The sequence below is a fragment of the Myripristis murdjan genome, chromosome 20 (assembly GCF_902150065.1).
Source record: "Myripristis murdjan chromosome 20, fMyrMur1.1, whole genome shotgun sequence".
NCBI classification, from domain to species: domain Eukaryota; kingdom Metazoa; phylum Chordata; class Actinopteri; order Holocentriformes; family Holocentridae; genus Myripristis; species Myripristis murdjan.
The window spans coordinates 4,563,628-4,576,259 of NC_043999.1; the positions used below are offsets into that span (position 1 = coordinate 4,563,628).

Here is a 12,632-nt window from a genome sequence, read left to right on the forward strand (position 1 = left end):
GCAAGTCAGCCCACATCGCCTCGGCTGTATTTCTATGGCAGGATAAATGCATTAATGCACACACACACACACACACACACACACACACACACTGTGGCGTAATCTGGGTCACTGCCGGTGGTTTTGGACTGGCACATGTGTTGTGTGGGTGACCTAGTGGCCGTCACCAGGCCGGGAGACGCAGCCGGGGCCCGGGCGCGGCATCACGCCACCGCTCACACGTACGCATCATCAGCGAGGGACGCAGAGCGGACGAGGGATTGTGGGAGGGAGCGGATTAAATCATCGGGGATCAGAGACAAAATGAGGTGTGCCTGTGTGTGCATTTGTGAGCGTATGTGTGCATTGTGTGTGTGTGTGTGTGTGTGTGTGTGTGTGTGCAGGCCTGACCTCCAAATCCCGGCCTCATGGCGAAGTCGTGCTCCTCGATCCTCAGGAGCTGCTCGCTTTTTATCAGCAGCGTCTTGGTGCTGTCCTGTTTCTTCAGCTTGTAGTCGATACGCCTGTGGGAAAGACACACACACACACACACACACACACACACACACACAGAGACAGTGTGTTGAGTGATTAGTTGGTTTAATAAGGCTGTAATTGCAGGGTTCTGATTAGGGAAAACACACTTTGTGGTTTTTCGACATCGCCCGCTCTGTCCTCTGTTCCCTCTCCTGCTGCCAAAACCAGGAGCCTTAATCAAACGCGTGGCACGGCTCCATGCACAAACAAACACACACACTCTCACACACACACACACACACACGCACACTCTCCCCTCTCTCTCTCTCCCACACACACACACACAATGTTCCCCAGCAGTCCTTGGCGCTGCAGTGTGAATGCCAGGGCCTGATATAGCCGAGCGCTCAGATCTACAACACAGATACCATTCAAGGTCAGTTTACACTACGTTTCCCATGAGTCCTCTCCTCTTCGACTCTCATCTTCAAGTCAAAATAAAACGGAAAAAACGGCGTTTCAGCCTCCCAGTATCAAAGCACACACCTTCTCAACAAGAAATGCCCACAAAAAAGTGCAAAAAAAAACCCCAAGAATTATTTTTTTCTTTTCGCTGAAACCTGCATGTTTTTACTGGTCTGATGCACATCAACACAAATCACAGCCGGTAAAGCCACACACAGATTTTTGAGCGTAAACCTGTAGCTTCTTTCAGAGTGACAGGCCGCAGAGGAAAAGTGTGTGTAGGTGGAGAGAGAAACTGTCTCGGCCTGTCTCTCTGCTGCGCTGCATCCTGGCCCGCTGAGGCTGCTGCAGTGCATGCTGGTCTACGTGCTGCTCGCGCTCGGTCGGTCGCTGAAGGTCAGAGCAAACCGGCGGCTCTAGAAAGAGAAAAGGGACCGACACCGAATCCTGGCATTTACCGCTGATGATTCAGATCCTGAGACATGTGCTGACAGCAGACGGAGGACTGAAGGAAGGAGAAACCTGCTCCAGAGTACTGACACGACCTGAAAACAGCTGTTTTTTTTGTCTCCAACAACTGAAGATCAGGGAAAAAACTATGGCTTGGGGTCCCTCCATCCTGTTTGATCTCTTTTTGTGACCAAGTTTTTATTTCATTTTACATTCTTTGCACAGAGAGGGAGAAACATACATCAAAAAACAGTAAAAATAATAGAAAACAAAAACAGGTAGGCAGAAGGAATATCCAGTGCAGGGGCGCCGTATATGGGGGAAAAGTTAGGACAATTCCAAGGGCCCTTGCCTGACAGAGGCCCCCAAAAATAGGTAAAAACTAATATAAAATTATTAAACCATCATCGAGTAAATATATATATACATTTTTTTTTTTTCATTGGGCCTAAAATTCCTGGCGGCGCCCCTGATCCAGTGCATGACAAGACGTGAACCAAACAAAACAGTAAATGCAGATGTGCATGCATCTATATGCATTTATACTGTAAATTTGCACATTGCCCACATCTATGCACATTGTTTACATTGATGCACACTGGTTTTTTTGGTTTTTTGCACATTGTTTTTTGCACATTGGGTACTTAGATCTTTAGATCTCGAGTGTCATCTTTTATTCTTTATTTTTTATTTACTTAATCTTGTACTCTGTGGATACTGCTGAAAACTGTGAATTTCCTTCGGGATGAATAAAGTATCTATCTATCTATCTATCTATCTATCTATCTGATCGCTGCCTTCACTCATCCCTTCATTGAAGCTATTTAGTGTAGTTTCAGGAGCAGGACCACACCATAACCACGCCTCTTCCGGCATTGCTTAAATTCTCCTAACCCTCTCCTCCTCTGTCACTCTCGTATTCTGCGCCCCTCCCTCCCACCCTGTTTTCTCTTCCTTCTCCTCTCCCGTCCTCGTGGGGTCCTAAGGGGGTTCGTCGTGCCCGGGAGCTACGGCAGATTCCCTAAGAAGCTTCCCCACACGCACGTTCACTATTCACTTTGAAATAAATCGTTCCGTCGTATCTTGTTGTTGGTGTGGTCCTTGCTCGTGAATCAGCCATCAATCCATGCCCCCCCCAACCCAACCCAACCCCTTCATGTTACCCCATAAGAGCCACACTCCCCACCCCCACCCCTTTTCAGCATAATTTACACAAATTAAAAGCCAAAAAAAAAAAAAAGTAAAAGAGCATTTACAACATGTTGGTTTGAAGAAATCTGCCTGCAGCATAGAGAGTTTTTAATTCAAAACAGTTTTGGCCCCGGCTGAATATCAATCATAATATGAAGAGAGTGAGGTCGCAGCCACTTAACAGCAACCATCTTCTTTGAAGCTGTAAATGCTGCGAGGAACGGTAACCTATTAATTAGATGAAGATTCAGAGCTGAGTCGCACATTTAGAAACACCTTCCCTCATGTGCACATTCATCTGAGCCTCTGCTGCCTGTTTGGGATGACATTAGGTTGAAATGATGGATTTTCACATGCAAGATACATATTTTGAATATAAGCCTGACTGGCCCACCGCAGCGCCACCACCAGGCCGACAGGGCTCTCGAAGCCTCATGCTCGGTATCTCAGCCTCTGCTGGGCTCAAACCTGATGAATTCTGGTGAATGATGTGTTTTTTCACTTTTTAAATTTATTTATTTGGATTTATGAATACAACTGAACCTTATGGACTTAATGAAACACAGGGTCTGAGCTCTTTTTTTCATATTCATTCATAGCTCTCCCTTTAAGTGACTTGGGCCCTCAGGGAGAGACGAGCCACACTGCAAAAAGTCCAAATCTTACCAAGATTATTTGTCTTACTTCAAGTCAAAATGTCTTATTTCTAGTCAAAATATCTCATTACACTTAAAATAAGACATGATCACCTCAGAAGTAAATTGTTTTTAGACAATTTTCACTTGTTTCAAGTGAAAATCCACTTGAAACAAGTGAAAATTAGCTTGAAACAAGAAACTAATTTTGCCAATGAAACAAGCAAATTTTCAAGTGAAAATCTTGTCCTAATCTTGGTAAGATTTGGACTTTTTGCAGTGCACGAGGCCCCTGACACTCACCTTCCACCACCTTTAGTCATGTAGAGGGACTTTATTTATGTTTCTGATGGAGTTTAGCCCGTCCTGTTTGTTCTGTATGTGGAGGGTCAGTTTTCTAGTTGAGCCTAAACTTTGGGAAATTGTGTAAGTCTTGTAAATGTCTGATATTGATCATGTTGATCTTTGAAAAATGGAAATTTGTGAAATAATGTCATGGGTTTTTGTGATATAATTCACCTTTTTATAAAAATGCTGAAACACTTTGAAATCATGTGACCAATATGTATTTCTCACACCTGTGACTGCTTCATTTTGTTGAGCGAACCTGAAGAAGCAAAAGGCGAAACGCGCCGCTGCCTCCTAATAAAATTCAGTGCGGTGGTTAATTTGTCTTTATTAATTTGTTCATTTGGATCCACATTAGTCACTTCCAAGGTAGCAATTACTCTTCTCTTCCTGGGGCCCGTGTAATAAAATGACTTCATAACACAAAACATTTCAGCAGAATGCAAAATAATTACGGCACCAATCAGTCAAGCAAAAATGTGTCTGACACCAAACATCACAAGTCACAGTGCAACACACACACACCCACACACACACACACATACACACACACACGCCCACAGCACTGAGGTTAAGGTGAGGGCAGGTGCTGGGAGTGGGCGGGGCTTGTACCTGTGCTGCAGGCTCAAAACAACACCCGGGGCGACTCGCAGCCGCGGTGAGGGCTGTCACGGCCGCGGCTGATTGGCTTCAGCTGTGTTTGAGTGTTTCAGGTGGATTTTTCCTTGAAGTTTGTCCCGGGGCGAAGGGAAACCGAGCGCCTCCTGCACTCCAACAAACTACAAAGTGGTTTCCATGTCTTACATTTAACGAGGGAAACTCCTGCGACACAACACTCAGGATGCACAGGATGCAATTACAGCCTGAGCTTGGCTGCCTTTCAGTTTCAGCACACTCTGCGTGTGTGTGTGTGTGTGTGTGTGTGTGTGTGTGTGTGTGTGTGTGTTTGCAGGAGTCACATACTGTGCACAGGTGAGCACACAGTGTCTCTCCTCGGTGATAAAAGCACTTTGATATTCACTGCTGACTGTTGAAAGCTTTCTGAAAGCCTGTTTCAAAGTCACACACATGCAAACAAACAGGGACACACACACACACACACACGTGCACACACACACACACACACACACACACGTGCACACACACACACACACACACACACATAAACACACACACCCTGCCTGGCTCTTTCGTAACCACTCAGAGAAAACTACAAATCAAGCTCCATAGATGCCTGACTGCTGAACCGTGAGCTGACAACAGCATTCAACCATATAACACCCCGCTACAATAATATACTGAACACACACACACACACACACACACACACACACACACACACACACACACACACACACACACACACACACACACGAAGCTGTACAGCTGTTCCCTCTCCATGCATTCATCCTGCTGCAGTAAAATTCTTTGCTTGCAAGACCTGTTTTCTTTTTCTTTTTGTTTTTGTTTACTCTGCGTCTTTGTTGCTAAGCTCTTATGTCTGAACTGCACCTGTCAATCAAACCGAGTGGGCAGGGCTTGGATTTCCTGTTGATGGAGTTTGAGTTTGTCCTTTCTTTGATTGTTCAGCCGTGGTTTTTATTAATTTTATGAATCCCTCTAGGGGCAGTTTGTATGGAGCAGCTTGTAAACAGTATAAATAAAATACAGTGACAAACAGACAACAATAAATTATGCTTAAGAGCTGAAGAATCATTTTGAATCCTCTTTTTAGTCCCCTTTTAGTTTCCCGCCACCAAAACAAACGTGTGTGTGCGGCCTTCAAAACAGTTTATCAGCTCAGTGCCGCCACTCAAAATGTCCAACCAGTCGCCAGGAAAAACTTTCGTAATTTTTCGTTTCTGCCGACCAAGACGACGTCGAAATGTGACCTTTTGAAGTTTCATGACGTAGTAAAGCGAGCGAGAAACGCCACATTAGGAGGAAAACGGACGGCACAAATCCCCGGAGCCGTGTTTGTTTTTAGCTGTTATTGGTGAACATTAGCTAATGTGTAATAACGACAAACCTGTTTCATGACCTCCTCCTAACCTTAACCAAGTAGTTCTGTTGGCTAACAAAGCTAACACAAGTGGCTAAAGGAGCTAACGAGCTAACTATGTTAGAGTGAGTAAAAATATAAAATGAAAAACAGACGGCGTGTTAGGTGACAGGTCAACAGGCAGACCACGAGTTTTGTTTTTAGCTACATTTACATAACATTAACGAAGCTAACAAAACATGAAAAAGTGACTAAAGTCGCTAAAAAAACGAACATTAGCCTGCGTGGACAAACGTTAACGTCTCGTGACGTTGACGACGGCTCCACCACAGGGCTGTAAGTCTAAATACTGACATGCAACGTATTTTTGATTCAGAAACTTTGACACTTCAGTATATTTGCTGGTTTGGGTTTTCTCCTGGCCACTGGGCTGAAAGTGGTTTTGTTTTCTGGTCTGTGTTGACTTGGTTCATTTTGTGGCAGCAGGCTCATGATGAAGCTTCTCAGACAGACACGGAGCAGAAAACACCACAACATGGATAAAAATCCAGTCTACTCAATTTACACCAGGGTCTCAAACTGCGGTCAAAAATGTACACCCTTTGAAATGTTTTTTAGTCAAGTTTCCCCGACCAGTGCAAAACAAACAAAAAATGGTAGAAAAAAAAAAACCCGGCTGTATGCAGAGGGTCTGTCAATGTACTGTAAGTTTGAAAAACTTATATTGACTGACCCTTTTATTGAACTCATTTTCACATAGGCTCATTATTTTTGGATTTATGTGTGACAGATTGTTTTTAACCCTCCTATTATGTTTGGGGTCAATTTGACCCCAGCCAATGTTTAATGTCTCTAAATAAATGATTAACATCTTTCTTTTTTTTTTTTGCTTCATATTTAATGAGTTTTCCTAATGTAATGGGTTCTACCGAGCAAACATGAAATTCACATGATGATATGTTTTCAATGTCCTGTACACACTTTGTAACACATTGGTTTTAAATAACAAAAATCTGTACTTAGAAATAATATAAAGGCATTAAAACACCCAAAAATAATATTTCTTTCCAATTTTAGGTCAATCAGTGAGATTTTATGGTGATTTGCATATTTTTCTATAGTGGCGTAACAGGAATACTGGATGTATAAGTGGGAGTGGGGGAGTTATGTTTTATTTAAAGGACTATTTACGTCGTCAACAAAGAAACATAAAGTAAAGATGTTTGTAAATTTGAACATAACAGGAGGGTTAAATTAAATTTTTTAAAATTTCACGTACCGCCTGCAGTACTCCAGTGAGCCCCTCGGGGTACGCGTGCCTCCATTTGAGAACCAGAGCTGTAAACAACACTGTATGTCGAGCAGCGACTCTCACAGCGGAGAAAAGGCAGCAAAACATGATTTCTGCTCATAGTTTCTGTTGAATTGGAGCCAAACTGGAGTCTTATCTGACCAAGCAGGTGGCAAAAAGTGGAAATTTATGATGTGTGCACTGTGCTTTTGGGTGTGAATGTGTGTGTTTATGCATGTGTGTGTGTGTGTGTAGTAAAAAGTAGGACAATTAATGCTATTACAGCACGGTGGTCAAAAGGTCGCTAAAGCAGATCAAGCTTAATCAGCGTCAGTGCAGCTGCTGCGTCTGTCTTTGGGAGCGGCGCTGACGCGGCGACGGAAACACTCACACCTCCTCAAAAAAACACAACACGCTTCTGCAAATATTGGAGTGTTTTCAACTTGTGCTGGCTCGAGCGCTGGAAAGGATCTAATCAAAATGAACAACGTGCAGCGGCCTTCGCTGATAGGAGATCAAAGTTAGTTCCAAGATATCTGTAATTTGATTGTAGATATCTGCAGTTAAGTTATGATTTGTCACAGTTCCAGTTCAGGATATCCACCAAGTCATTCTGACTGGGCCAAACTAAACTCAACGTGGCCAAGGTGGAAATCGTGAACTGGGTTTATTACTAATCAGATGGAGGTCATAAATATCTGATATCTAAATTGTGACGAGTTAAAATTTGATTGTTGATACCTGCAGTGAGAATAACACATATCCTCATTTGAACTGTAGATATCTGTAATTTTAATGGCAAAAGTAGTTTGAATCTTACTAGTCAAAATGTAATTCCACATATGTGAAACTTGCCTTGTCAAAATATAATATCTTGACATCTTAAATTATAGTTATGACTTGGAAAAATGACGTTGCAGAGACCCATCATGAATATCCAGACCTAATAAATGTTATAGCGGCTCGCCTCCATCGTCTAGTCTGGGACAAAACACATTTGGCGAAATTTTCAACACATTATTCATTAAATTTGTGTTTTTGAAACATCAACAAATCATCACCAGATTAATTTTGAGATGTTTTTTATTATTACCAAAAAAAAAAAATCGTGAGCGTCACCCGAGTTTGATTCCGTATTTGAACCCAAACCACGACCTCCTCCTAACCGTAACCGCGTCGTTCTGGTGGGTAAAGTCATCAGGTTTCACTGTCGCGCTGCAGGAGAGAGCAAACGGAGCTAAATCTGTCCGAGTTTCTGGCAGATGGTGAAGGAGTGAAAGGACGATGGAAAAAAAAAAATCTCCTCCAACCTGCTGATCCTCTTCAGGGAGGGGGAGGGCGACAGGAAGCAGCACAGCTGATGGGAAATATGGTCTTGATTTTGAGAAATTCCACAGAGAGGCTGACTGTCGACTCCACCGTTGTGTCTTTTATTTGATTCCAGACAAAAAATGCATTTCCATCAACTCTTTTCATGCACATTTTGCAGATGGGAACCCAAAAATCCAAATAAAAGTTTATACACACACTGGAGGTGACTAAACTTTTTATTCGATAAAAAATGAAGTTATAATGTGGGATGAAAATGCATTTGCCATTTAAAAAACAGGACAAACATGACCAGTGGCTCTTTGACCTCTGACCTCAGACGTCAACACACACACAGCATCGAGGCACTCATCTGCCTCACACACACAAACACTGGAGCTGCGATATCAGAAACAGCAAAGGGAAGCGTTTCCAGGTGATTCTGTCCAAAACCAGGCAGCATGAAGCTCGCACACAAACTGGTCGCCCCTAGCAACGGTCAGATCATAACAACTGCCTTTTACTCGCTTGCACAGACGCTATGCTTGATGTGTTTGCGACATTAAATTTTTTGCTCGCAATTAATTCAAATGTTTTCTGGAAACACTGATGACTGATGCTCCAAAATGCTACGTGTTGCACCTTTAACACCTGAGAAAAGCTGAAATGTGTGTGAAACGTGAAAAGTTTAAAGGGACACAAACTTTTTTTATCGGCAGTGACGTGGAGTATACGTGTGTGTGTGTGTGTGTGTGTGTGTGTGTGTGTGTGTGTGCTCGTCTCACCCTCCGAACTTGAACTTGCTGTTTTCCCCCAGGAAGACCTCCTTGTGTTTCCGGCGCCCGGAGCCGCGTCCGCCCGTCACCATGGCAACGAGGGCGGCCATCACCACGGCGAGGCACAGCTGGCGCAGAGTCAGCACTTCCACCTTCATGCTTCACGCCGGGGCGTCACTGAGGCAAACCCAACGCCGGCATCCCGGCCTCGGCGCTCCCTGAAGTGTCCGGACGTCCCGCCGCGGCCCGCCGACTACGCCTGCTGGGGCGGGTCAAACATTAGAAGAAGGTGTCCTGCACCGGCCGGCTGCTTCCTCTCCCGGAAAACTCCACAACGGCTCCCGAAAAGGCGAGGCTCCCGAAAACGTGCGGGCGAAGAGCACGTGCATGAAGGGCAATGTGGAAATGCATGCAGGTGCACAGGTGATCAGGGCAGCATCTCTCTCACAGGGACTTTCACAGCGTGCAGCTCCACTGTGTGCATGCCTGTACGTGTGTGTGTGTATACGTGCATGTGTGTGTGTGTAAGTGTGTGTGCATGTCGATTGCAAGGTGGCTGGGCGGCTCTCCCGGTGCCGGCTGGACGTCCCGCCTCCGTTTCTGTGTCTGCGGTCGGCGGCGAGGGATCTCCAGGAACCTCCGTCTTTTGATGCCTCTGCCTTCTTTCACTCCCTCTCTCTCTCCCTCTCTCTCTCTCTCTCTCTGCCAGTCTGTCTCTGTCTGTTTTATCTGCGGTTTTGTGGATCTTTCTCTCTCTGATTAAAATCGATATGAATCTATTCCTCGTGGCTATAGAAGAATGACACTAATTCCACCCAAATCCTCTTATCTACAGCCACAGCAATCTTTCACTAACCTACAAACAGAGGGTGGGGACAACCACATACACACACCCACCCACAGACACACACACACACACACATACATACACAGACACGCCTAGATGCACACACACACACACACACACACACTCAAAACCATCACTAATCAGGATTTTGTCGATGGGAGAATAGAAAAGAGGCACCAGGTGTGATTGTGCCAGATTGGTGCACACCTCTACGTCTGCTGTGTGTATAGGAGTGTGCACGTCTGTGTGTGTGTGTGTGTGTGTGTGTGAGCGACGTACAAAATGAATTAGGGCCCAGAGGGCACTTCAAACAAAAAGGTTGCAAAGATCAGCAGCGGCTTAATCCAAGCTGGAGTACAGTAAACTGTGTCTAATCCGGCGGCACCGTGCGCCTGCCTCAGCTTACACCTCTGGCAGCCTCCTGGAGTCATAATCTCATGCACATGCACACACACACACACAAATACAGAATAGAGACACAGACACACACGCTAATACAGAATAGAGACACACATAAACACAGTGATGATATGCAAAACATGCATAGAAAAACATATTCATTCATACAGAGTGCACACATGCACAAAAATGCAAAACACACGATGCATAATGATAGCTGCTGATTTACAAACACATATCCATAGTCATCTGTCTGATTTTTTTTTTCCTTTTAAAACGGGAGCATACATTTGGACATACACTTTATGGTCATTGTTACTTATTTAACAAAAAAAAAAACTAAAAATGGACATACATGAAGACAAGACATGAATTTCTAGTCAATTCTTAATAAAAAATAAAATAAAAGTAGATTACACAGATGACCGTCAGGACTCGGTGGGACCCGGGGGTCAGGACGGCTTCGGATGAAAATTTAGAAATTAAGGATCAGGTTTGGTCACGTTGGCGTTATTTTAGTGAAAAACGATGGACCGGCAACTTCCCATACAGCAATGGAGTTTACGTGATGACACTGAAGGCAACACGTAGGCTTGTTGGGTTCGGGTCGGGCTCGGTTATTCAGCTCCCGTCTCGGGTCTCGAGTCTCGGGTTCGGACAAAAACATGCGGCCCACTCAGCAACCTAATAGACACTAATGTTCATGTGTACCCATACAAACACATTGCACTCATAAAGCATGCTAATACACACACATAGTCAAACACACACACACACACACCTGCTCACACACAACACAATCAGTGCAATTAATTTCAGTTCAGTTCTGTTCTTTTTTTGTGTCCCATACGAGAAATTTGGTTCGTGGCAGCATTTTAAAAACAGACCAAGACGTTCCTCAATATCATGGGAATTTACACCTTTTGGCCTCCAGGTGGCGCTAGAGGAAAAGCCATGAGGTCATCAACGTTGGCCGGGTTCATTCTCTGGGTAGCATGAATGTTTTTTTTTTTTTTTTTCCAAAATTTCATGGCCATCATACCCCACAGATTGTGAGATAACAAATCTGGTCTGAGGGTGGCGCTAGAGAGAAGGTCATGAGGAGCACGGCCGTACTCACCAAAGTAAGACAACCCACAAATTAGATTTTGTGATATTTTGTGTGCTAATTTGACATTTTGGCCCAAAGGTGGCGCTACAGGAGAGGTGATTGACGGGTTCAGAAAATGTTTTCAAAAGGCACCAGAGGAAAGATCACAGAGTCACCACGATCGAGAGGAGTCTTTCTTTGGGGAGCATGAAGCTTCTCACCAAATATCAGGACAATCCACAAATCGTATCTTGTGACATTTTGTATAAGTTGTAAAGTTGAAATTTCAGCCTGATGGTGGCGCTATTGGGAAATGGCATCGGGGTCAACAAAACTGACAGGGTTCATCGTCTGAGGAGCATTAATGTGATCAACAAACTTCATGAAAGCTCAACCAGTAGATGTTGCCGTGTGGTAAAGTGTTGATTAGATGGATGGATGGCCACAAGTCACAGGCGTCAGTTTGGCCAATATTTTAATTTTTAGTATTTCATTGTAGCAGCACCATATTTATATATAAAAGTAAAGGTTAGGACCAGTTAGACTGACATAAAAAATTGGAATGAGCGAGTCTGGTTGGTGATGACAAATATGAAGACCATCAAAGTTTTATGTGGATTGCACCTTTAATAAATCACAGAGAGAATCCAGCTCTCTGCAACATATCTGATGCTTTGATGTCTGGAGTTTGATGCTGAACAGAAAATGTGCAGTAAATAAATGTGATAACTTTTATTTTCTGAATGCATGTCATTTTGTACATTTGTTTCTTTTATTTTTCCACTTCACTTTGGTTTTCTACATGTATTCATCATTAGACAGGTTTTCATTTAATTTTTTTTTTGTTTTGAAAAGCAGCACACAAACAAAGCTCATTATTGCTATTATTATGAATTTTAATGAGAAATTTCCTTTTTTACATGGTCTTCCTTTTGTGTCTGCATTATTAGAGACGCAACCTCATTCATTGCACAAAATGGAGCAATATGTAGAATTTCAATCCAAAAGTTTAGTTTAGTTTATTAGGATCCCCGTTAGCTATTTCTGGGATACACGCAGAAGAAAATACACACAAATATACAAGAAATAAAGACAGAAAAAGGCTAATTTAAGTCCATATAATGACGTCAGGGTCAGAGTTTGCTGTATATCCTGTTTCAGTCGCTATATTTGCTATAGCAGCATAAGCAAACACTTTAATCCATCTATCAATCTAAACTTTAATAAATCAAGAATATCAAAGGCATCATCACTGAGAACACTTTTATAAAACACTTCACCGTGACTGAGGGTGGAAACCTGCTGCTCGAGGCTGTTTGGAAAGCCTTAATAACAGATAATTATCATTTGATGCTCTGAGGAGTGACTGCTTTT

General features: G+C 43.4%; 1 protein-coding gene across 1 annotated transcript in view; it reads right to left on the reverse strand.

Moving 5' to 3' along the window:
• The window catches only part of LOC115379082 (gamma-aminobutyric acid receptor subunit rho-3), a 32,291-nt gene extending 23,211 nt beyond the window's left edge, over window positions 1-9,080 (reverse strand). The window contains exons 1-2 of the mRNA XM_030079763.1: window positions 8,932-9,080; window positions 391-503 (exon numbers count right to left, since the gene is read on the reverse strand). Of these exons, the coding sequence (XP_029935623.1) occupies window positions 391-503; window positions 8,932-9,080 (262 nt within the window). The remainder of the gene's footprint in view (window positions 1-390; window positions 504-8,931) is intronic.
• Between the last annotated feature and the right edge of the window lie 3,552 nt (window positions 9,081-12,632).